Raw genomic sequence first — 26,441 nt, 5'->3', positions numbered from 1 at the left:
AAAATTACTTTCTCTACAAAATTTATAGTCAACCACTAATTTATTATCATCAATGAATACACACTGAGAACTCATCATCTTCAGAGTTCTGTACAAATATTTGTATTTTTAGGGAAAGGAAGCATGTGCACGCACACTTACGCGAAGGCAAAAGCAGGGGGAGGTACAGAAGGAGAGGGAGAGAGAGAATCTTAATTAGGCAGATTCCATGCCCAGCTTGGAGCCCGAGCCAGGGCTTGATCTCGGGACCCTGAGATCATGACCTGAGCTGAAATCAGGAGACGGTTGCTTAACCGACTGAGTCACCCAGGCACCCCCAGAGTACTGTACAAATAATTAAAAGTATGTGTGTGCACACACATGGACACACACGCACACACACACACAGTCCCAAACAGGGGACTCTAAGGAGGCTGTGGTTTGGCTCACTAGATAAATTTAAAACCTTCAAGATTATCTAAACTTGTTTCAAAAACTGTGTCTAACATGTTTCTCGGAAAGAATAAGTGATGATAGCAGAACTGTGGATGACCCCATCAATGAATGTTTGTGGTTATTCACAGTGAAGATGCAGAGAGTAAAGAATCAAAACTGACTGAGTCACCACCAAGAAGTTTAAAAGTTGGCACCAACCCACAGAGCAAGATAATGGTGGAGTCAGAACCGGGTGCCTCTGTCAGGCTAAGTTTTATGTTCTATTGGTTGGACTACAAATTGCCAACACAGCAGTATTCCATAATGATACCTCTTGTCAAGGGCTCTTCCATCTTGCAAAGAGAAACCAGATGAAATGAATTTTGGTAGAGAACAGTCAGATATTAGGAGGTCTAGCCATGGGTTCTTGCCTATGTTCAGGATTCCTACCCAGGAAATAAAGCTAAATTTTGTGGAATACATGTATTTGAACTTGAAGGTGTATCTTTTCAGGAAGGAGGTACTGGTTTTCTTCAGGTCATAGAAAACCTACTGTCTGCTTCTTCACTGCAACATCTTTGCTTGGCTGCTGGGTTTTCTTTTTTTACAACCTGCTGGCTTACTAATCACAAGTTTTCAGCTTGCGTGCATTGTGCCATCTAATGAGATTACAATAAGTAGGGCCCCATGGCCAGCGATTATTACACGGAAAGACACAAGAGCCCCAGCTAAACACACCATATAAGGCTTATCTTAAGATATGAATCCTTGAAAACATCATCTCAGCGATGACAAAAAAGAATTCTGCCTAGTTGGAGTTCTCTCCAGGAAGTATTTTTGATATTGTTTTGGCTTTAAGAAAGGAAAAACAACTAGACTTTGTGGGGGTTACCTAAGTGCACAGTGAAACTGCAGATTCAAACTGTTTGAATCCTGTCCTCCAAATACAGAAGTCTTATGTGAAAACAATCTCATTTTCATTTTGCATTCTGGGAAACCCTCCAAGGCACGGTGCATTGCCAGCTTTTTGTGACCTTCAGTTCCCTAACTGCTCCCAAGGGAAACTTGACCTTGGAACTGTAGAGAGGAGGGGAACTAGTTGGTGTGGGGCAGGGCAGAAGTTTCATTCTCCCTGTTTGCTCACTGCCCCAAGTGGATGGGTCCTCCTACACCAAGACCCTTAGAGTCTCTGAGGGCACAGAGATGGGGACAAACAGTGCAATGGAAATACACATCAATCCCAAAGTAAGGATGCATACAAGACTATCACGTGGGAAGGAGACTTAAGATGGCCAGCCAGGAGCAGTTCCCAGAGAAGCATTTAGGAATAAAAACATTTGGTCCCCTGCCCCCCAGATGCAGAACTGATACAGGGCTCCCTGACTCCTCAGAGCATCTTAAGACTGAAGTGAAATTCACAGGGCACAAGAATGCCTGCTATAATTTTAGCTGGCTCCTAGGGGTATGGGGACTCTACCACAAGAGATACCCAGTCTGCAGGAAGAGTTCCTTAGGTTTTCTTACATGATCACAGGACACCTCTGGTCAGATGGGTAAGTAAGAGAGGAACTCTCTATATCAAGGGACACCCTACCCAGATACACCATCCCACAGGCAGGCAACCAGTCAGAGGACAGCGGGTTCTGACCTTTCGCCTAGCTAGAACTGCTTTGATCTCTTAACTTTGCTTATGGGTGCATGGGTTGAATGGCTTTTGCCTTTAAAGTAGATTTTATTAAGTATCAATTAGTATCTTCATTTCCACTACTCAGTGAAAACCTAATTAGAGTAACAACATTATCACACTGACCTGATAGAATCGCAGCCAAAAGCAAAGCAATCAACATTTGAGTAGGGCTCCGTAGCCTGAGAACAGGCTCTGTAGGTCAGTTGGAATTTTTAATTTCAGGAAATGGCTTGTATTGTCCCGTTCTCACCATCTGTGAGCCTGAAAAACCCAGAAAACTGCTTGTGTAGTAGAAAAAAAGAGCAAAGAATTGGGAGCTGCGAGACCTATGGGACTTGGGAGCTGAGTGACATTGAGAAGGGCACTCACCTTCTTCGAGTGTTGGGTTCCTTATGTGAAAGGATGTCATCTGAAAATGACACCGCCCTTATGGGGCTGTGATGAGATGAAAGAAAACCAATGGGGAGTTTTGACATATTTCCCTTTCTCAGAGAGAGACACTGGACTGTGGGGGGAAAAAAGTCCTGGGACAGTAAATGAAAAATTTGTCTCTATGTTACATTAAAATCAAATAAATCAACAAACCCATGTTTGTGAGTCAGGAGAAAAGGATGATTTTCTTTCGCCATTTCAGACCTGAGTGTGAGCCCTCTGTCTCTGTCTCTGTCTGTCTGTCTCTCTGTGTGTGTGTGTGTGTGTTTTCTTGTTACTTTCCTGGAAGAGGGGGAAACTACTCTGATATTGGGTTTTATGCTTGTATAGGATCAAGAACACCTGGAGAGGGAGTCATAAATGTATATTCTTTTTTTTTTTTTAAGATTTTATTTATTTGACAGAGAGAGATCACAAGTAGGCAGAGAGGCAGGCAGAGAGAGAGAGAGAGGAGGAAGCAGGCTCCCTGCTGAGCAGAGAGCCCGATGCGGGACTCGATCCCAGGACCCTGAGATCATGACCTGAGCCGAAGGCAGTGGCTTAACCCACTGAGCCACCCAGGCGCCCATAAATGTATATTCTGAGGATCCAAGCTAATCATTTAGAAAGGGCTCCACACTCTTTTACACTTGGAATACAAATAGCATAGATACCATTGGGTATTTTTTCCAAAACAGAGTGCTAAAGAGCATGGACTTTGGCCAGATGGACCCCAGTTTAAATTTCACTTCATCTTACTAGCTACCCGATATGCATGAGTTGAGCAAATTGCATAAGTTTGTTATAAGGATTAAATTTTAGAAATGTAGATAAAAGGCAGTAGTTCACTTCCTGGTCATCAGAGACCCTGGAGAAAGGTGAAATATTATGAGGCTGTGTATTTCAGTTCCAACTTTTTCTCTTACCCTAATGTTTTAGGTCACAAAAATGATAGCATGTGAGTACAGTTCATGTGCAGTCAGCTGTCTCAGAAAATGGCACTACTCAGTGGACTTGGCAATGTGATCGCTATGTGTAATGCCTTTGCTATCACACGCTGAGGTATGCATGAGGTGGGTCAGTATGAAGAAGAAATTCTTTGTTCAGAGATGTTTAGCCAACCACATCTCATCGTGGCATTTCTTTATCTTGATCTTGTAAATGCTCGGGAATTGTGGCTGCGGTGGAATTTCCACCAGATAGCTACTGGAATTTTTGGGATGTGTCTGAACAGAAATGAAATGGAGTTTGGTAGGAGAGGAAGACCTTACTCATTTACCACTTGAATGACACCAACAAGCCACTTGGATTCCAGGCTAACACAAGGCTCCTGGTAGCTGTGACCCAAAGAGACGAGCCTTGCTGTGATAGATGAAGGGTCCTCCTGCTATAAGCCTCTTTCTGCCCAAGTCCCATGGATTTAGATGAGTGGATAGGAGCTGAGATGAAGTGAAATTGTAATTATTTTTCTTAGTTCCTGGAGAAGGATTGGAATAGTGTCATTTGTTTCCCTGGAAATGGTTGAAACATCATACTTCAGTTGGGGCTCATGAATTTGAATCTCTGGAATGGAAAGGGGTGGCGATCTAGTCTGAAAATTCCCTGGGTTTTCTTAAGAAATATTCAGGACCAGGAAGGCTCCAGTGACCGTGACTACTAGGTCTGGGATACTTCCTTTTGCTCCCTCCCTGTTCCTTCCCGTTCCTTCCCCTCAAAGAAGGTCCTGTCTAGTCAATGCTGGTGTTCTGGTTACAGTGGGACCCAGCTGGCCTTGGGCACGGCAATCCACGACCCAGTGGAGAACCACCGACTCTGTTAGTCAGCTTTGTTTTCCTAGTGACCCCTCCCCCCCAACAATGACCACACACCCACGATTTACATTCCTGCATGTGCTTAACTCCATGACCGCTTCGCAAAAATGCTGGATTGGGAATGAGGAAGAATTTGGTAGAATCCTGGCTCAGCCTCTGACCGAGTGAACTTGGGCAAGTTAATTAACTTCTGACTTCGAACTTCCTAACTTGTATAAGGAATACTACTGTGTACCTTGTTTAGTCAATCTCAAGAGTAACCTCCTGCCACCTAATATCCAATATGCATGAAATGGGAAGAAAAGCTTGGATATACTCTCAAGGGCCACCAGCATTATGGTCTAAGCTGGATGCTATGCAGAAAGGATAGATAAGACCTATCTGTTCCTAAGGCAGCCTAGGGTATTGTGGGTAAATCTGGCCAATAGACTGGAATGTTCTGACACACTCTCCACCGCCCCCCCCGAACACCTCCTTCACATGCATTATCTATGAACATTCTCTGGAAGCCAGCCAGACGCACACTTAACATTTTACAGAGTTAATATCTTCACAGAAATGTATCAGTTTCCATAATTCCTCACCACATTCCTGGGAGTTAGCCACAGACTCGCCCAGAATCACACACGGGATTTGTGTCTGGGCCACTCTCTGCAATGGCCTTCACTCCTGCATCGAGTTAACTGCCTGAGCCACACAAAAATTCTGGCCACAAACCGCACTAAAGGGGATTCACTTAAGTTCCATAAATAATTGACAAAAACAGTGTCAGACGTTACCTTGTTGAGTAAACAACTCAACCCCTTCCCTAAAGGGAGTTTAGAAAAATAGGGCTTCTCTACCACCAGGGCTTCTAACAATAAGAGCTCGGAGCCATTGCACAGACCTGACAAGTATATAGAATGACAATATGACAACCTTTCTGGAGGAGTCAGACCTAAAGCAGATGGATCATGTTTATTAAAAAGGACATATTTCTGGAATGTGTAGACTTGAAGGGGAAAAATTCCATGGTTTTTGGTAATTACTTAATAATCTTATTGCCCCTGGAGAGTCACTTAGTAACTTGTTCTCAAGTCTATCTTTCCCTTGTAGACCTCTGGAAGTAGGGAAAGCTTCTTCAAAACCACAAGCTCTCCTGAGGGAGGAGACATCAAGTATTCAGTTTGCACAGGAGTCTTGTTCATGTTTATTTGTTGTTGAGCTAGGTCGGACCCTGTGGCATTTACAGCTCTGAGTAAGAGAAAAACGTCTCTGGTCAGAAGAGAACACAGGCTCTGGTGGCAGCGAGTGGTACCTGCTACATTGCCTTGTGTCTGTTCTGTGGAGATAGTTAGGCATAGGCTTTAGTGGTCTTCTGTCAGAGTTAGGAAACAGCCTTTCATCAGTAAATGATTGACCTGGCTGCCCTGGGTGATAAGCTTAGGTAAACAGGCTTGATTCTGCTCCAACAATTTCAAGACTTTTAACTCCTTAGGTTCCAGGGCAGAAAAAGGCACATGGCTTCCTGGGAGATCCTGTCCTTAGAGTTTGGCAGCTTTCTGGACAGTCTGTTCCTCAGAATTATAATGCCAACTGTTGTGCTAAATCTTGAAAGTGGAAAGAATTCATGCAAACAAAATTCTGGAACAAAGTCATGTTTGAAGAGCCATGACTAGTGGAAGAATTTCAAGAAATCACACATAACGATTTTTATAATGAAAGACAGAAAACCTTCTAAACCTTTGAAATATATAGAGGAACAATGACAATTTTCAAAGGGGAGCGGCGATGGAAGAAATATACAGCCCGCTTTGCAGAATATGTTGGTGGACAAATGATTGAATTCTCTTGATATGCACCCATAGCTAACATACATCTAGACCTTCCACAGACCGTCATCAGAGACACCCTGGCTACAACACTAGGCAAAGTGCTTGTTTTATATTCTTAAGGGAACGGCCCATGACCAGACAGGTCGCCTACCTTGACTGCTGTTTTAGAATCTGGATTCTCCTCTCAGATTCCGTCTTGACTCCGCAGTGGTGGCCCACGACTGTTCCAATCCTCGCTCAAGAGTTTGGGACGTTGGTAAGAAGCATCAACACAGGCTTTCACTTCTCCTCAAGCACCAAATCAAGGTGTTCCCCTCCATTTGCTTTCCTGCTTTCCCTGGCCCCTGCAGACAGCGGTCACCAGCTGGGACTTCCTCACAATCAGGTATGTTGACAGATGTGAAGGAGGGAGACTGTGCTGGTCTCAGCTGCCTGGTCTGGCCAATCATTACAGACCAGACCAGGCTCTTAGTTCTGCTCAAGCCCGATAGCAGCAGGCGGAGGCAGAAACCAGATCTTTTAGCTATTGACTATCCAGAAAAGCAGTGACCTTGCAACGGGATCTGTGATGTAGACGAGCATATATGGGAGGAAAATCCTTTTAATTTCACTTCTTTTTCTTGTAGCAATCTCAGAAGAGAATTTGGAGGTCACTTTAGCCATGCTCTCATGTAATAGAGTTTCTTCTATTGAATTCTTGTCTGGTGAGAATCATCTGGAAATTCCTTGAACAAATCTGTCTGCCACTTACTGAACATGCACTATATATTAGGCATTATATATCTAGTAGCATAAATCCTTATAGTAACCTTGAAATTTTATTCTTTCTTAATAGATGAGGGAACAGACGCTCAAAGGGGTTAACTAGTCAGGCAGTGAGTAGGTCCTTCAAACAGGATTTGAACTCACTGTTCTAAAACTGTATCAATGTCAATGCACTTTCCATAGTACTCTGTGAGAGGCTTAAGAGCACCCAAAGAGGTCCATGCCCAAGTCCTTAGAGTCTGTGGCTATGTCACCTTACATGGTAAAAGGGCTTTTGTAGATGGGATCAAGTTTTGAATTTTGAGGTGGGACATTATCCTGGAATATCCAGGTGGACCCAGTATATCATAGGGGTCCTTGTAAGATGCTAGAATCAGAGAAGACATGGAGACAGAAGCAGAGCCAGAAAGAGATTAAAGATGCTATGCTACTGACTTTGAAGAGACAGAGAGGGGCCACTGATCAAGGATTGGCTTCTAGAAGCTGAATAGGCAAGGAAATGAATTCTCCTCTAGAACCTCCAGAAGGGATGTTGCCCTGCTGGCCCATTCTAGACCTGCGACTCTAGACCTGAAAGATAGCAAATGTGTGCTGTTGTGAGCCACTAAGCTTGTGGTGACTTATTATAACAGCAATAGAAAACTAATACACACTCTCTCAGAAATACTCTGCCTGATGGTGAGCTCGTGATCTCAGGTAGGAATGCTTTTCATTGAGCCAAGCTCTGCCTTCTTGAAATGTTAACTCATGAGTTCTAGCTCTTCTCTGCATATCAGGAGTCAGTTGCAAATGTTGGAAAGGACACTGGGCAGAAACTCAGAGACCAGGTTCTAGTTCCAGCTCTGCCTTGGGCCAGTCTTTTCTCTCTGACTTTCAGTTTTCTCTCCTGTGTAACATTAGCACCTGGACAAAAGTTCTTTGGTTCTTCCACATCTAAATTGATAAGATTCTAGTATCTCAGTCATGTAATAATTTGGAAATACTTGATGATATCCCCATCATTTCCTCAGTCTTTTCTAAACTCAATATCCCTAGTTTCTCATGTGTTACGACTTAAGGACCCGTCACCCTCCTAACTGCCTTTCTCTGGAAAGGCTCCAATTTGTGCACCTCCCTCTGAAATGTGGTGTTCAGACTTGTGTAGGGCGCCTAGCCACCTCCACCTCCGTGTCTGCCAGTGTGTCTGGTTTCTCCCATTTCCCACCGCCCTCTCATGCCAGAGACCACTTAACTAACCCTTAGTGTCTTTTGGACTTGCTTAGTCTGTTTCTTCTTATCTTATTATATTCAACTTTACCTCTTGAAAGAGAGCACCCGGAATCAGCAAATTCATATGAGTCTTAGTTTAGTTCATTTTTTTAAATAGGAAAGACCAAGGCCTATGTTGGCTGCCTTTGCTTGCTTAAAAACCTTTAAATGGTAGTTCATTCTCACAGGTACTTGAAAGAAAGTGCTATGTACATTTCTTAGGATCATAGTTTCCTCTAAGAATCTGAGGAGAGCTACAGATGCCCTACTAGAAAGAAGTACACATGCTTCCAAAATTTTGTGTGACATGTCAGGGTATTCTGGCCCCACTGAGGTAGCCCACCGACACCTCTGACGTGTGGCAAGTTAGTTCTAGACCCACAAGGTTGTTGGGGAGGGGGAAGCTTTTGCAAAAGGCAATCGAATGTCTTCTTCCAGAACTACCGACACTTCATGGAAGCCTAGAAATGGGATTGCTAGGCCCAGGTTGAGCAAACACCCACTAAGGATCAAAGCAGGAAAGACTTTAGGCCACAAAGCAGAGACATTCTTGGAGCCTTTCTCCAGAGGATAAATCCCATTCTTTAGACACCAGGCCCCTTAGATTGAAGCCATCTGCTTGCCTAAGGCTTCTCTCAGTTGCATGATGCTACTGGACGGAGGCTGACACTCCTCTGTCCCCCATCCCCACCATGCTCTCCAAAAACACTGCCCAGCTGTGTAAACAGCCTGGCCTGACTAGCACTTTTGTTTAACTGGCACATGCCCAGGCCGTCCTGGGTGAGGTTTGAGGCACATGGGCTTTAGCCACTGTCCCTCCCTTGCAACTTTCTACCCTCCCTGAGACTGAAAGGTTTCAAGTCTTAAAAACAATAACACTCCTTCAGTCCCAGTTAGCAGATTTGCAGAGGGATAAACAAAGAAACATACTGCTGATCAAGAAAAATTCCTTTGGGGGAAGAAAATACACACACATACACAACAAAAATTTGGGGCATCCAAGCATCCTAACCTCAGGGATTCATAGAAAAGGACTCACTTCCCAAGTCAAAGAAGTGGGGTTTGCTGTCTACACTGTGTGTAACCCCAGGGCGTGACTGTCAGCAGGACCAAGGGACTAGGACACCTCTATCCTGCCCTTTTATACTGCCACACAGGATGGCTGGTAAAGAGGGTGGGTCGGGGTATGGACTTCTACAGGAGACATGTAGAGTAAAAAAAAGAGGATGTTCTGTCTCAAATAGTTTGTTTATATACTTATTTCTTTAGTTAAGGATGTTCGGAAAGAGCACATCCAGACCCAGTTCTTGACCAAAGTGTGCAGAAGAATCAACTGCAGTTTTTTCCAACCTGGAAAGGATCATAAACAAAGGTCATTCCCATAGCTTCACAGCGGAATTTTTTAAAAAATCTATTTTGAAAGGAAATTTTATATCACTGTTGAAAAACCCAGTATCATTTGCCATAAAGAGAAGGGAACCATTGAATTAATACCATGCAAACAAAATGGTATTAAATGTTACCTGGAGGCTACTGCCTTTTTAAAAATTTTTGCTAGGTAAGACAAGGGTTGTGGGGATTTCATCACTCAGCTGAGACTTCCCTCTCTACCAGCCAGATGATTAAATGATTAATGACATGAATGCTATTCAAGGATGGGGCCACTTTCCACCCCACATCATCTGGCATACCACCAGTGGCATGAACCCCACTCACTCCCTGAGCCAAGCAGAGCTGGTCCAGTGATCGTGCAACCTCTCTTTCACTGTCTGAATTTATCTGCGCCCCTTCGTATGAATTAGTTTCTGCTAAATCATTTACCAATCAACGCAAGAGTTAGAAGTTAGCCATGGCGAAGGGATCATGCCAGGTACTGTGAGGAGTGGGAGGAAGGTCGCCACCCTCAGTCTTAAGACTAAGACCTACTCTTGAGAATTTACTGAGTGCCAGGCTCTGGGCTAAAATGCTCTCTGTATAGTTTCTTATGTGGACTTCTCGTTAAACCATCAGAGGAGGTGTGATTAGTCCTATATCCTATATATTTAGAGACGTTAGCCTAAAGTTAAACAGCCAGAACTTGCTAGAGTTGGGATAGAAGAAACGCAGGACTGTGCATCTCTGAAATGCCTGTTGCCATAGCTTCTGGGCTAAATAGAACATTCAGAACCCAATTACAATATGAAATATTCATTGGTACATAATACACTAGCTCCCTTCTCATGAGTAATGTCTCAACCCGAGTGTATGTCCAGAACTTGAGGCCGGCCAGTGAAGTCTTTGCAATTACCCCAGGCAGGTTTCACCCGCTTTGTCTATGTTTAGACCCAGCCTTATCTTCATCATGTAATTTTTTATTAAAACCAAGTGGGAATGACTGAACGTGGTGCGTATGAAAGCCAACCAGAGGACAGTATGGTAGTTTATAGACACTAGAAATACAGGTGAAAAATCTGACCATGACATGTTCTTCAATTGCTACATTAACTTGAACGGAAATGTGATTATCCCTAATTAGCTATTGTAGCATTCAACTCTATGAAATGAATAACATGGAATTAATTTCATCTCTACTAAATTCATACACAGGACTTTCACCTCAATGCATTATTTTTGTAGGGCATAGGGCAAAAAGAGAAATTCACCAAAATTAAGTGGGTTCAGGTATTCTACTAAAAAGAATTAGGAACAAGGAAAATATTGGAATCTTCATTGTCAACAGGGCCTGGACACCCACTCTTGCTGACTATGTGTGTGCACAGACACATAGTCTGCTCTGCATTGTTCTATCTCCAGGCATTTGGCAGTCACTCAGAATAATGTGGGCTGGAGATGGTGGTTGGTAAGAATATGGAGGTCAGCGGGACCTGGCCTAAGTCTATGAGAAACAGCTAAAGCGTTGGGGGTGAAGCTCAGAAAGGCACGGGTGACAAGCATGCATGCACATTTCATGCTCGTCTTGGGAACTGCGGGCATGGTCAGCCAATTCCCATAGGTCTACATCCCATATCATATGACAAGGCAGCTTATTGATGCTGAACCTCTAGCCTTTAAAAAATATTAGAAGTGGGCCCATTATAAAATGCACACAGAAACAAGGAAAATGCCTGCTGAAGTTTTATATTTATTCTTAGGTTTAAGCCTATTTAGGTAGTTCAAATAAAATACAAGAAAAGACATTATGTCATCATATCTATTAATTTTTTTTTCACAGTTAAAATGAGGTAATCCGGCTTTACAATGTTTTAGGTTGAATTAAGCAGTGTGATCCAGTTTATAAGAAAGAAGGAGAAATATATTTGAATAATGATTTCCTAGGGGGGAAAAAGCCAAGTGAAATGTGTGTGAATAAGATAATTAAGCCACAAAATACATTTCAGAGTACCAAGCAGAATATATGTAAAATTTTCACTCTAACCTTTAATTGGTATAGTTTATTGTTATTATTTTTTACTTAACTTAGCAAACAGCATGCACTGTAATACAAAACAAGCCTAGAGGACAAACATAATATCTAATAGAATATTTCTCAGATTCACATGTCATCTGAATTGACCAAGATGTATTTTCACTATGATAATCTCTGTGTTTTTTAAGTGCCGATCAGTGAGGTTAAGTATCACAGTTGGCATATTATCCAGTATGAACAAAGCATATGCAATCTGTATGAGATACTTATTAATACTGGGGCATAAGCCAGAAAGTACAGTAGCAGCCAGGTAGCACTGTTTCTAGAATATGTTCTAAGATTTATCATATTGATATTACAGATTCATGACCACAGTGTTATTAGTGCTATAAATTAACAGCCAATGTAAAACTGTAGATATACAAAGCGACTGAGGGTCTATTTGACTTCAAAGTGCTATGCTTCTCATTGGGCTCCATGCTCGAGAGCCAGCTCCTACTATTTGAATGAAGCGGTGGCCCCCGGTTCTGAGTTCCAATCAGATTCTGTGTGTGGTGGTGGGGGGGTGGGGGGCAGAATTACGCATTCAGGAACAGTACGGGGCGATTACCACCATGATAAGAATGCATTTGGACATCATCGAATGCGTGTGCTTTTTTGTGTAAGTTTTGCCAGCATTCTGTTATTCATTGTAACCGGCAGACGTTAAAGGATGCCCAAGAGACAAGAGGGGAAAATGGTCTTCTGTGGAGATCAGAAGGAATGAGAGAGGAAAATGCCTCTTGACTATGGATGGGGTTATCTCAGTGGACTGTGGGATTGAGTTCCCAGTGAAGAGAAGAAAAAAATGTATCCAAACTACATAGGCTTAGAAACGAGTCTGAAAATTCTTAAGAATAAGTTTTGTTGGAGAAAAGACTAGAACACTATAACCACTGCAGGATCGAAAGAGTTATCTTAGAATACTTTTATAGCATATTAAACACAATTTCAACAATATCAGTAGCATTCTCTACTGTATTCTTCTGGGTTAAGGGTCCATGAAGCAATATAGTAGCTTTAATGTCAATATTTCTAGTTGGAAGCCGGGGAAGCCAGAAGATAAGGAGATAGTACGTCTCCTGGGGTGGTAAAGAGCTGTTCATGATCACTGGGAATTAGAGTCAATTTCCAGCTAAATCACTTATCACCTAACCAATTCACTTCTGTGTATCCCAAGGTGACATTTGTGAGTGACAAAGTTGTGATGGCAAATACTAGAAAGCCATCTGAGGCAGAAGGCCAAGGAAGACAGGGAAGGTAGCAGAATTTTGAGGGACAACCATGTTCTATGCCACAGAAAACAAAACTTCCTGTCAGGATATTTGATGTTATCAGTTTCTGTTCATTCCCTCGAACATAACATGACCGTTTAGCATGCACTTGGGAAAGCCCACCTCTCAGGATCTTGAGTGCTTGCCGGCTGATTTCACTCAGCTCCACTCATCTCATTCGACAGATGACTAAAGTCGCGAAAGTCATGCCAGTTCCATCATCCTACACCACACTTTTGAGAAATGAACCCAAATAGCATTTCTTCACACATGAAGCACAGGAAGAATGAATAGGAGACATATAATTTAACCATAAAGGGCCTGATATTTTGGGGAGCTAGTCCACCAAGGTTTGCAGAACAGCACTAAAGTGGCAGACAGCATCTTTATTCCAGATTAAGGATCCAAGGCAGATGTAGCACAGGGTCACTGAACTGAAAAGCCACGAGAGAGAAGTCTCATGGCTGGGACCTACTTGTTAGCCTGTTCCTTTTCCCAGAACCTCCCAGTAAAGAACATTACAATACTTTACAGCCAATAAACATTACAGAAACTTCACCGGGGCATGAACTCATTTGATGAGATGGCCTGAAGTTGTGTAGCCCTAGTGCTTCCATGAAGAGAAACCATTTCATTTCAGTTGGAATTTCTTCTGTTTCTCCACCGTTAGCTTAGCACTAAAGCTTAGCACTAAACTTTCTTACCACTTTGTAATCACATCTTTTTGGGGGACACTTTCTTATGGCAGGATTCCGAAAAACAGAAACAAAATCTTGACCACGACAAAACTGCATTTCGTTCCGGATCCACCACGTCACCTTCTTGAACAGAAACATCCACTTTGTGATGTGAATGTGAGGTCATGAAGAAGAACTAGGATTCTTAAGATTAGTCGTGACCTGGGCTCAGATCTTGTGCTTTTCCTTGAGTTTATATAAAAATCCTGGGTTTGGACTGTGGCCTAACTATTCTCAAGAAGTCAGGGGTCTGGACTCAGTGCTGAGGAAATAACTAAATGCAATTATTAGAGGTCTCATACAGCATATATATAATAGTTCTTGGTATGACCCCCTTCAGTTTGCCATTAGTTTAAGATTTAAACCACAATCATTTATCATCCCTTCCATCAGTTCCATCTTGACTTCTCTCTCCAGCCCTAAGAATATCTTCTGTGACCATAAAACCACAGTGGTACCTCTTAGAGGCTCCAAGTTCAAACCTTTAAACAGTGCTCTAATCTAATTGAAACCTGTGATTGTCCCCTTGGCGACAAAGCCATGGAAATGTGGCGAATGGTCCAGAGAGTTCATGAAAAACTCAGCCTACATTTCAGAAGAACGGTGGCCCCAAATCCTGTGAAAAGAAAGCCCTCTTTAACTCAGTCAAGTAGCTCTTTAGTTGACCATGGAAGTGAATTCTGAGTAAGCATGATAGCCTTGTTTGATCTTGTGAGAATAAATGATGTGGTTGGGTCAATCATTTTTATGTCATAGACCGAAAGTCTATTGTTCCTCTGTCCCATCACAGAGTCTCCTGCTTGGCCTTAGGTCCAAGAGCAGAATGCATACCTCCTTTGTGATATGTTGAACAACTTTTGCTTGGAGCAGAGATTCTGTCAGTTCAAAGGTGTTTAACAAGGGCGAACTGCAAATAATCTTGCTCCCATCTCCCAGAACTCCTGGGCAGAATTTGAGAATGCAAGCCAGGCTGGCAACCCAGAGCAGTACGGAGGGGCGCGCACCTGCACTTGCCGCATAGAGCAGGACTCCATGCCCATGACCTTGGGACCATTTCCTGTGCTTCTGTGTCATGGTTGATGACTTTTCTCTTACCAGGCAAATACTGAGATGCACTTAAATGTTACAACCCAAGTGAAGTGCAATTATATCTTTTAAAACAAAAGGAAAAAATCAAGTAAACATTTCACTGAACAGTCAGCAGCCCTTGGGTGCCAACACACCTGGCCTCATAGCACCGAGCACCTGGACAAAGTTGAGGCTCAAATAAAACAGAGCAGAGTAATTCTCCTCTTGCCTCCTGATCTCTTTGCCAAGTTACAAAGGATTAAAAGAGGGGAGACCATCTAGTCCCTAGCAATCAATCAAGAGTTAAAAATAAGACCAAAATGAAACAATAACAACACAAATAAAATCCTGAGGGTAGGCCAGGGATTTCCAAGCTTGTCACTGGTGTTCAACAGCAGAACTGAAGAACAATTGAAAAAGCGAGGGCACTTCTGTTCTTACTCCTTTCCATGGAAAGCCCTAAAAATGGACAGTACAATCCCAGAAACCTTTTGGAGTGGGGTTCGAATGCAAGAACAAGGAAAAATTACGCCAGATTTTCCCAGAGGCATTTGTTGTGACCCCCCTTCAGCCGCGGGAGTGAAAGGTCAGGGATGAACCGACTTGACAAAGACGCTGGAAGAGTGCGAGCTGCGCGTGCGTGTTCGGGAGCTCACCCCTAGGGCCTGCCGCCACACAGCCGTGAGCACTGGCAGAGGAGGAATGGCGAGCCACTTGGGGGGGTAGCCCAATGGTCCTTACACACACACACATCTGTCCAGGAGTCCATGTTTATCTTTCTGCCTTAAGAATCCAAAGGTGACCTTTCCTTAGGGATCCTCAGACAGATCTGAGCAGCATCGGCATGTACATACACCCATGCCCAGTTTTCTTTCCAGATCCTTCCTTTCCAACCCTCTATAAGAGAGTCTCCCTCAAGTACTGAGGGTTCTTCATGACCCATTGCATCCTCGGGCCCCCCATTCGGGGCCCGGGAGGGGCTTCTCTGTTTTGGGCCACACTCACACAATGCACACTGTCCCAACAGGACTGGGGGAGCTGGGAACATCTGCAGGCGAGTCAGAGGTCACTCAGAGGTCACTCACAGTGCTGAAACGCACAGGCCTGTTGAAGAGCAGGGCAGCGTCGACCTGGTGACCTGGGTGAGAAAAGTTCAGGCAGCTCCTTTGTGAGTGCTCTTGAGGTAAGAAGCACTGAAGATAATTGATCTATAAATAAATAAATGGATAAATAAATAAATAAATAAATATACACACAAGAGGGCTTGCTCTAGATAAGTACCTCTTATCCATTCAACAACAACAAAACAACAAAACAAAACAAAATCCCCTCTTGAGTGTCACAGCCCTCGTGCAGTGGCGATTAGCAGGCTCAAGACAACCTGCAAGAAGTAGAGCTATCAAGACACAAACTGGAAATGTTCCAACACCGCGCATCTCTCACTCGATGACACACAAGTCATCCTGAATGTCCCCGAGGTAGTCTGGTTTTCAAGGAGTTACAGAACAGCTCCAAACCCTCTCGGAGCTTCCTCCTCAAATCCATTGCACTTCCCCACGCATCCTGTGGCTGTCTCCGCAGTGCCACGGTCGAGACGCCTTCCCTTAGCGTGAATGTTAGCGTTGTGCCTCACAGTGCAAACCTGGGTCCTCGGCAGATGGCAATGAAATGCAATTCCAAGATCCGGCTTGAAGATGCCGTTCCAAAGAGAGCTTTGCCAAAATGAGGCAGGAGTTTACCTAGCAGCCATTTTGGGAAAAGCTTGGAGGATTAAACCAAAGAAATGCGGCATGCGGCACACATGCATGTCTGTCTCTTGTTGGGCCCCACACTGAAAGGACCTCCCACCATTGTTCCTTTCACTTTTGAGAAGGGGCCGAGAGAAACTGAAAGGAATCAATGTTTTACCACTGGGAAACACATTTTGATACCAAAGGCAATATGCATGGTTTATCCAAAGAATGAAGGTGCCCAGTTCCCAAGCAGAAGCTATGTAAGAACAGCTTGTGGCTGGAATGGCCTGATGACAAAGAAGTCTCACTCTCCCGGGGAAGAAGTGGTGACATTCAGCATGCCAGAGAGAACTGGTGCTGGCCCTTTTCTCCCTCAAAGCCCCAGGTTGATGTTAGAGCCACCCCACAGAGCCTTCCACACCTGCCATGAGCCATTCTTTTGCCTAAGAGTGCCTTTCTGGTTCAGTCTTCTCACAGGCTCACACATAACATCCTGGAAGACAGCAGGAAACCGGGTCAACTCAAAGACACTCAAAGGAAGCTGGAGACCCCATTTCCACATTACATTCAGCATCATGAACCATTGGGGAGACCCTGACTTTGATCACACGAAACCTGCTTCTTCCCTTGGACTTCAGTTTTTTAAAAAGTCTCATTTGGGAAAAATGCAACTGAAAGCTCTGTAATTTTATCCAAATGGCCCTAGGAAGAGGGGAAAACGCCCTCCCCCTCCTCCTTCCCCATCACTGCCAGGGGCCGTCCTAACAGGAAACCCTTCAGAACTCTGGCCTGGATCAACAAAGTCAACACTAAAATAAAAATCAAATCAGCATTTAGCCAGAGCTCTGTCCTCCTGGAGGAGGTCATTCAACTCAATGACAGTCGTAGCGAAGTCCACCAGGTCCACGAAGTCAGAGGTGATGATGTTGACACCCGTGGCCCCGGGCTTCTGAGTTTTCACCCAGTCCAGGATGGCAGGAAGATTCCTACATGGGAGACAGAACAAGAGAGTAGAGTTGAAAGGACTCCTCCAGAAATGGAAACAATGCATTTCCATTCATGTAACAAAAGTATGTCAATAAAAGCACAAGCCCCCACAGTTCATCCACTGAAGCTTTGGATCTCGTTCGGGGATGAAGTGATGTCTATTCCAACAGAGAACAGTATTCGCAGGGTTTCTGTGCTGGAAGAGATTATCTGTCTCAAGCACCAAAGAGATAACCATGTCAGGAGGACCCTGAAAGACTAAGATCAAGATCCTAATTATGAGTCTGTTCTCTAATTTTTTTTTAATTATGAAAATTTTCAAACATATTGCAACACTGAAAGAAATTTATAGTAAGGGCGTGCACCACTTAGCTTCTACCACTAACACTTTATAGTACGTGCCTGCCACATAGTTGTCCATCCACCCATCACTCTACCCTTCCATCAAGACATCTTATATTTTTTACAAATTCCAACTGCAACGATCTATACATATGCCCCAAATATCCCAGTCGGCATATCATTAACAAGGACTCAATATTTGTTTTAATTTTTCTTTTGACATCAACTTGCATCCAATAAAATGGGCAACTCTTCAGTGTGCACTAGTTGAGCTATGACAAATGTATACATGTAAAGCACACACGTGTCGCGGTATAGAACATCACCCGTACACCAGAAGTTTCCTGCATGTTCCCTCCTCATCAATCCCAGCCCACATCCTCCAATGGGCAACAATGATTGTAATTTATTTTTCTACCATTGATTCAGTTTGCCTGTTCTAGAACTTCATGTAAGTTCACGCAATGTGTCTTCTTTTGTGTGATGCTCTTTCACTCAGCATTATGGTTCTGGAATCCATCCACGTGACTGCACCCATCAATAGCTTGGTCTTCGTCTGAATCACTGCACTATCCCACTGCATGAATTACTGTAGTTTGTTTACCCATTTTCTCACTCATGAGTAAATGGGACGTTACTAACTTTTGGATATTATGGCTAAAACTGTTAAGGGCATTCTTATCTCAGTCTTTTTGCAAATCTTTATTTTCATTTCTTTTGGATAAATACCAAGGACTGGAATTGCCTTATTACATGGTAGATTTACATTTAGTTTTTTAAAGAAACTTCCAGATCTCTTCCCAAAGAGGCTGTTCTATTAAATATTCCATTCAACAAAGTATGAGAGTTCTGGTTGCTTCAGAGCAAAATTTGGCATGATTAGTCTCTTTAATTTTAGCTATTCTAGGGGGTATGTAAAGATATCTAAGAGTGTTTTAATTTGCATTCTTCTAATGACTAATAAGCCTGAGCCATTTGTAATGTACTTATTGGCCACTTGTACGTCTACTTTGGGAAGTACCTGCTCAATTCTTTTACCCATTCTTTTCTTTTTTTCTTTTTCTTTTAATTGTTGAGTTATAAAAGTTATTTATATATTGCAGACACTAGTCTTTTCTCAGATATGCCTTTTGATATTTTATCCTGCCTATAGCTTACCTACTAATTTTTAAGATTTTATTTATTTATTTGACAGAGAGAGATCACAAGTAGACAGAGAGGCAGGCAGAGAGATAGAGAGGGAGGCAGGCTCCCCGCTGAGCAGAGAGCCTGATGCGGGACTAAATCCAAAGACCCGGAGATCACGACCCGAGCTGAAGGCAGCGGCTTAACCCACTGAGCCACCCAGGCTCCCATAATTTTTTTAATGGCCTATTTTGGCAAGCTTAATTCCTTAATTTTTTTTCTTTTTTAATTTCTGTGACCTATCTAGGAAATTTTTCCCAGTCCCAAGTCAAAAAATATTTTCCTGTTTTCTTCTATAAGCTTTGTGGTTTTCACTTTCCTGTTAGATCCCAAAACCATCTCAAGCTGATTTTTATATATGTTATGAAGTAGAGATTGGGGTTCACTTCTCCCATATGGATATACAGTTATTTCAGAAATGTGAGTGGCTTCCTTAATGGACCAATACTGACTCAGTGGTCTCACAAACACGGCTGGTCACATTTTACAATTCAAGGATTTTCCATGTAATAGCCAGAATGTTTTGTCCGAAGCAGCTCATAATTTAGTGACATCAACAAGTGACAACAATTTAATGTGATACCTTCTGTATTAGCAGGAAATGTAAGTATCATGGAGGACAGAGAGGAGGGCACAGTGAAATGTATGCCGTAGTCTGGCATCTGGAGAGACTTTAGGGAAGACACAACCCATGGTTTATAATTTGGTTAAGGAACTTGAGATTTTTTTTTTCCTAAGGTTTATTTTATTCACTTATTTGAGAGAGAGCAAGAGCGAGCAAGAGTGCGGGTAGAGAGGGGGGATTAGAGGGAGCAGGAGAAATAGGCTCTCTGCTGAAAAGGGAACCTGATGCGGGGCTGATCGCAGGACCCTAGGATCATGACTTGAGTCAAAGGCAGACGCTTAACCAACTGAGCCACCCAGCCATGCTGGGACTGGAGATTTTTCAGGAAGAATTTGCTCTAGGCCAAAATTTAAAATACTTTTATCTTAAGGGGCTCCTTTCTCTTCCTCTGGTGAAGCTCTCCTTGGTTGTCATCTTCTCTTTCCAAGCTGCCCTCCCTTTAAGCATACATCCTGACTTCTCAGTCTCCTCCTAAATGACCCTGTCGAGACCTTGCTAGCATTTCGTTTTCTCTTCTCACGAAGAGAAAAATGGTCAGTTCTGGGTCACTTCCCTCACTCAGTGGACTCGAGAACTGGCCATGGGCTAGAAAACGCATTTCATAAACCATTTTGCATTTTTATGTTAGTAGGTTAATTAGGATTTAGTAAGCTGCCATCACAGGAGTAAGTCCATTTTTAACTGGGTCTCCTGAAGATTTAATCACCTCAATTAATCACCACTGTAACTTCTTCAATTTCTTCATGCCTCAGTCTCTCCCCCTGTAAAATGGGGATACTACTACTACTTATCTTGTGTAGATTTGGTGGGAGGGAGAATAAATAAGGTAATACATGTGAAGTGCTTAGAACTTCGCCTGGGTAAGAACTAGGTGAGTGTTTGGCATGAGAGGAGAAATCATACATGGTAGAGTGTAGGGTGGAGATATTTTGCCAAGGGTGAGTGAGGTGCCACAGGCACAGTCTTCCTTTGGCAATAGAGACCGAGGGTACACAGTGGCCCACAGGAAGTCTACTGTAGTTCTGAGCCTGACCCATTCAAAACTTTTTCTTTTCCTTTTTAAAAAAAGATTTATTTATGTATTTTAGAGACACACACACACACACACACAGAGACTGGGGGGCAGAGAGAATCTCAGGCAGACTGCGAGCTCAGCACAGAGCCCCACTCGGGGCTCTACCCCCCTGACCCTGAGATCACAACACTAAGATGACAATGTGAGCGAAACTGAGTCAAGCCGCTCACCCGACTTCTGTGCCCCAAGAGGAAGGAACATCAAGCCGATAGCCAAGCTGTGGCACTGCAGTGGAGATGCTTCACCAACAACCCGCCCCATCTACTGATGAGACGCCTGCGCAAGAAGATAGAGAAACGCAACCTCAGATTGCGCCAGCGGAACTTAAACTCCAAGGAGCCTCCAATGGGAGCTTATCAGAAACGCAAAATGGAGATTTGTCTGAAGAAACAGTGGGAGGTGGGAAGGTTAAAAAAAATCCCTGAAATGGTCTGTGAGTGGGGGGCTCATCAGAAACCCAGAATGGAGAGAGAACTAAAGAAACGGTGGAAACCGTACAAGTTTAAAAAAAAAAGAAAGAAATCTACCATAGTAATCAATGGAGAAGCACCAAACAGCTTCCCAATTCAGAACCAAAAAAGAGGAAGAAAAAGAGAAAAATGGTAGATGATGCCAGGCCTGATACCAAAAAAGCGAAACCTAAAGACAAAGGGGACTTTGATGAAGGGACCCAAGCTCCCGAAGAGACAGAAAAGAGTGTGGAGAAGCCGATGATCATGAAGAGGACAGCGAAGTGCCCAGCCTACCCCTAGGCAGTCCTATCCTAGGACTGATAGGAGCTTCTGAGGATACTTCCTTTGCTTCTCTTACCGATCTTGTCAATGAGAACACTCTGAGGGCAATAAAAGAAATGGGTTTTACAAAAATGACTGAAATTCAGCATGAAAGTGTCGCACTTCTGGAAAGCGGGGACCTTCTAGTGGCCACAAAAACAGGCAGGGGCAAAACGCTGGCATTTCTCATCCCTGCCCTTGAGCTCATTGTCAAGTTTAAGGTCTTGCCTAGGAACGGAACCGGAGCTCTTATGCTCTCACCTGCTGGGAACTGGCCATGCAGACTTCTGGTGTTCTTCAGGAGCTAATGACGCACCATGTTCACACCTATGGGTTGACAATGGGCAGCAACAGATCGGCGGAAGCACAGGAACTTGGTAATGGGATCAACATCATCGTGGTCACCCTAGGCCGCCTCCTGGACCCCATGCAGAATACCACAGGATTTATGTCTAAAAATCTACAGTGTCTGGTTATTGGCGAGGCTGATCGTATCTTGGAGGTTGGGTTTGAAGAGGAATTAAAACAAATTATTAAACTTCTGCCAACACGCAGGCAAACCATGCTCTTTTCTGCCACACAAACTCGAAAAGTTAAGGACCTGGCGAGGATTTTTTCAAAAAAGAAGCCATTGTATGTTGGTGTCGATGACGATGAAGCTAATGCAGCAGTGGGTGGTCTTGAGCGGGGCTATGTTGTTTGTCCCTCTGAAAAAAGCTTCCTCTTGCTCTTTACATTCCGTAAGAAGAACCGGAAGAAGAAACTGATGGTCTTCTTCTTTTCATTCTGTAAGTCCGTGAAATGCCACTGTGAGTGGCTGAATTACATCAATTTGCCCAGTCAGTCACGGAAGGCAGAAGCAAAATAAGCATAGAGCCGCATTCTTCCAGTTCTGCAACGCAGATTCAGGGATATTGCCATGTACCGATGTGGCAGCAAGAGGCTGGGTATTCCTGAAGTCGACTGGATTGTTCAGAATGACCCTCGAGATCACCCCAAGGAAGATAGTCATCGTGTAGGAAGAACAGCCAGAGGCCTAAACAGGAGGGGGCATGCCTTGCTCATTTTACACCCTGAAGAATTGGGTTTCCTTCCTTCCTTGAAGCAATGCAAGGTTCCATTAAGTGAATTTGAGTTTTCCTGGTCCAAAATTTCTGACCTTCAGTCTCAACTTGAAAAATTGATTGAAAAGAACTACTTCCTCCATAAATCAGCACAGGAAGCATATAAGCCCTACATTCAAGCATATGATTCCCATTTTCTGAAACAGATCTTCAATGTTGATAACTTAAATTTGCCTCAAGTTGCTCTGTCGTTTGGTTTCAAGGTGCCTCCTTTTGTTGATCTGAATGTGAACATGCAATGAGGGCCAGCTTAAAAAGAGAGGAGGCAGCAGTGGGTTCGGCTACCAGAAAGCCAAGAAAGTTGAGAAGTCCAAAATCTTCAAACACATTAGCAAGAAGTCCTCCAGCAGCCAGCAGTTCTCCCACTGAAGACACACCTTCCTTTCGTCTTGAATAGCTTTGTCCAGAAACTGATCTCCCCCACCCCCCCACCTTCCACCCGCTTTGTCTAACAAAGGAATTGTAGCTTCGGGATTGGGACTGATGGAACAGGAGTATGAGTTGGTGTGGGTTGCAAGCTCTGGGCACTGATACTTCCAGGAGATACCGCTCTTATTTGGGGATGTAAAACAGAGTATTTGAAATCTTTTGCCTCCAAATTTGTCATTGTTTTGGGGGGTGGGGTATTTTTTAAATTTAAAATTAAATAATTAATATAAAATATATCATTGGTTTAGAGATGGAGTTAGGTGATTCATCAGTCTTCTATATGCCCAGTGCTCATCACATCACGTGCCCTCCTTAATGTCCATTACCCAGTTCAGCCTCCCTTAGAAGGCAGTGACCTGGTACACTGGGGGTGGTGATGCAAAGATTATCTCAGGCTTTTTTGTTTTGTTTTGTTTTGGCTTTTTATTGGCCCTTAACCATAGTTATTGATCTTCTCTGAAAATGCTACTGTGTCTAGGAAGCACGTTACATTAAAGGTGGCGTTGGTTTTTTATATGCCAGCGAGCCTTTCCCATTTTTTTTTAAGAGCAGAAAGTGTGGATTGTTTGTCATTGTTACTTGAATAAAGCACCCTTAGCAGTCCTAACATTTGTTGGAAACAGTGGCAACCTGAGGTTTGAGCCTCATTTATACCAGTATATGTATAATAATAATAATAATAATATAAAATCCACAAGCCAGGGACGCCTGGTTGATTCAGTCAGTAGGCCATGTGACCCTTGATCTCAGGGTTCAAGCCCCACATTGGGTGTAGAGTTTACTTTAAAAAATAATAATAATAATAATAATAAAGAAAGAAAAGAAAACGGAAAAGAAAAAAAAAAAACCACTAGTCAGTGTTTAGATATGAAATGCTGGCGCCATCTTCTGGTCATCATGGGGAAATGAGCATTAACATTTTGGTAGCAACTCCAGGGGACTCCAGCCAGAGCCAAACCACAGGAGATCCCTGGAGCCTGAGCAGCGCAAGGTGGGAAAGGCATCCTCCTGTGGTCTCCGGTGACAAAGAGCTCCATGTCAGCTTCGGGTTGCAGGTATCAACCTTCCTCAAGGCAAGGATCAAATAACCGGGATTATGTACAGAGACAGGAAAATGTAGAACTCCCTGTGAGGAGAAGCTGCTTTGTTTTCTTAACTTTCGGCCTTTAGCAAGGAGAGATGGGACAGAAGGCTCAACAGGCCTGTGAAGCACCAGGTGCCCTGAGCAGAGCAGTGCGGTAGAAACTTCCCTTTGCCTTTGAAGCCCACTGAGAAGTCTGAGCCTTGGTGTTTCTGGGTTTCTTTCACATAGAGATGGCAGGCCTACTTTGTGCCAGTCACTGTGGTAGGCATTTGATGCTCAGACTCTGCAGTTTCGTGTAGTATTAACCCTCTAAGCGGCAGGAAAGAGACAGCTCAGAGAGCTCAGGAAATTTGTCCAAGGCCAGCCTGTTATTAAGAGACTACACTGGTAGGGGTGCCTGGGTGGCTCAGTGGGTTAAGCCTCTGCCTTCGGCTCAGGTCACAATCTCAGGGTCCTGGGATTGAGCCCCGCATCAGGCTCTGTTCAGCAGGGAGCCTGCTTCCCTTCCTCTCTCTCTGCCTACTTGTGATCTCTGTCTGCCAAATGAATAAATAAAATCTTTAAAAAAAAAGAAAAAAGAAAAAAAAAGAGAGACTACACTGGTGTGCTAGGGCTGCCACAGAAAATGCCAGACTGGGTGGTTTCAACAACAAAAATGTATTTTCTCACAGTTCTGAGACTGGGAGTCTGAGATCCAGATGTTGGTAGGTTTGGGTTCTTCTGAGGTTTCTCTCGTTGGCTTGTAGATGGCTGCCTTCTTGCTGTGTCCTCACGTCACCTTTTTTCTGAACACACACACTCCTGGGGTCTCTTTGTGTGTCCAAATTTCCTCCTTTTATAAGGACACCAGTCAGACTGGATTAGGACCCCCCAATGGCCTCATTCTAACTTAATCACCTCTTTAAAGACCCAATCTCCAGTGGTCCCATCCTGAGATATTGGGGCCTAGAGCTTCAATATAGGAATTTCCAGGGAACATAATTCAGCCCACAACAGGGACCAGGTCAGGCTTCAATCTCAGGCTTCTGACTTCAGTCATGACTCCATGGCAGCTCTGTCCTTGAGCTTTGGCAAATCATGCTTTCTTTTAGTTCCAGTGAGAGTGTAAGGTTTCTAAGAATCTAGGGAAAATCTACCATAAAAGTTCAGTCAGAATGGCTCTATTTCTCATAGCTTTGTTTGAGGGTGATGAATCAAAGCAAACAAGATCTTAGGTCCAAAGTTTCACTTAAGAGTTAGGTTAACTTCCTGCTGGGGGAAAAATAAAATCACCTCTACAATTGTAGGGAAATATACCTATGTGGTCTTTTTTTCCTCTTGGTTAAGCTGATAACCAGTGCTCAGGAGCCAGTCTGACAGCACCCCCTGTACTTCAGTTAGAACAGAGCTCTTGGGTGTTAGAAATGCTTCTCTCTCATGCTTGTTCAATTGCCCAGAGGAAACAAGAGCCAAACGTCCTGCTGGTGCTTCGGAATGAGCTCTTGACTTTGTTTCTCCCTCCAGTGCATGTGGAGGCCTAGGAATACCAGCTGCATCCCTGTGATATTGTTGAGACTAGCCAGAGTTTGAGAGGCCCAGGGATTTTTCCAGTCTTGACACATCTGCTGGTCACCAGGGAAGGCTCTGCCATGCTAGGATCCCTTGGCTTTGGCCACTTGCCGCCATATTATCACTAAGTGAAAGAGCTTGGTGCTTCCTCTGCAGCCAGATGAAAGTTCTAGGAATTTACAGGTCTGAAAAGCACTGTGACTTTGTGGAATCACAGTTGTAACCAGGAAGAGCTGCCCAGATTCTGGGAACAGTAAGACAATTACAGGCCAGTGGAGCAGAAAGGAGTAGAGTGTTGAAATACGCTATATTCAAGTTGAGTGGTGAGTATGGAAAAGGGCAGCAGCACAACAGTCAGAAGTCTAGGGTCAGGCATATCATTGACTCTTACCAGCTATGTGGGTCTGGGTCACTTAGCCTTACTGAGTCCCATCTGAAATGGGCACAGTAGGGATGCTTCGGTGGCTCAGTTGTTAAGTGTCTGCATTCAGCTCAAGTCATCATCCCAGGGTCCTGGGACTAAGTCCCGCATCAGGCTCCCTGCTCAGTTGGGAGCCTGCTTCTCCTTCTGCCTGCTGCTCCCCCTGCTTGTGCTCTCTCTCTCTGACAAATAAATAAATAATTTTTTCTAAAGGAGTGTTTAAAATGGGGACAGTAATGTGCTCTAGACCTGGAGGCTGGCTTAATTTAAGAATCAAATAAAATCATCTGCAGGAGGATAATTTATATTCTAAATACAGTACACAGATATAACTTGTCCTTATTTTTAAATACACTCTGTCCCTTATCAGTACAACTCTCTGCACAGACTTTATTATTTTCAGATTGCTTTATAGAAATTTACATGTTTATTTTCCCTGAG

The 26,441-nt window shown here is 43.6% G+C and overlaps 2 protein-coding genes, 1 long non-coding RNA gene and 1 pseudogene across 28 annotated transcripts in view; 2 read left to right on the top strand and 2 right to left on the bottom strand.

The window, feature by feature from the left end:
• The window catches only part of PHLDB2 (pleckstrin homology like domain family B member 2), a 223,047-nt gene extending 216,526 nt beyond the window's left edge, over positions 1–6,521 (bottom strand). For all 23 annotated transcript variants that reach the window (XM_082729920.1, XM_082729942.1, XM_082729941.1 and 20 more), the window contains exon 1: positions 6,289–6,521. The gene's annotated coding sequence lies outside the window, so the exon portion shown is untranslated. The remainder of the gene's footprint in view (positions 1–6,288) is intronic.
• Positions 1–26,441, top strand: part of LOC309865827 — an 84,581-nt gene that overhangs the window by 1,471 nt on the left and 56,669 nt on the right. The window lies entirely within an intron of this gene.
• The window catches only part of PLCXD2 (phosphatidylinositol specific phospholipase C X domain containing 2), a 51,915-nt gene continuing 36,725 nt past the window's right edge, over positions 11,252–26,441 (bottom strand). The window contains exons 4-5 of one of the 2 annotated variants that reach the window (XR_014312238.1): positions 16,829–17,393; positions 11,252–15,882 (exon numbers count right to left, since the gene is read on the bottom strand). Coding sequence is in view for 1 of the 2 variants with exons in the window: in XM_082732372.1 (XP_082588498.1) it covers positions 17,234–17,393 (160 nt within the window). In the remaining variant the exon portion in view is untranslated. Of the gene's footprint in view, positions 17,394–26,441 lie in introns of both variants that reach the window. The other variant, XM_082732372.1, reaches the window with a different exon arrangement.
• On the top strand, positions 20,889–22,887 carry LOC309841072 (ATP-dependent RNA helicase DDX18 pseudogene; annotated as a pseudogene). Its single transcript has one exon. The product of its transcript is annotated as an ATP-dependent RNA helicase DDX18 pseudogene (transcript).

The sequence above is a fragment of the Mustela nivalis genome (genome assembly GCF_964662115.1).
Source record: "Mustela nivalis genome assembly, chromosome: 1".
NCBI classification, from domain to species: Eukaryota; Metazoa; Chordata; class Mammalia; order Carnivora; family Mustelidae; genus Mustela; species Mustela nivalis.
The sequence above is the reverse complement of the archived record's forward strand: the minus strand, read 5'-3'. Positions and strand labels throughout refer to the sequence as shown.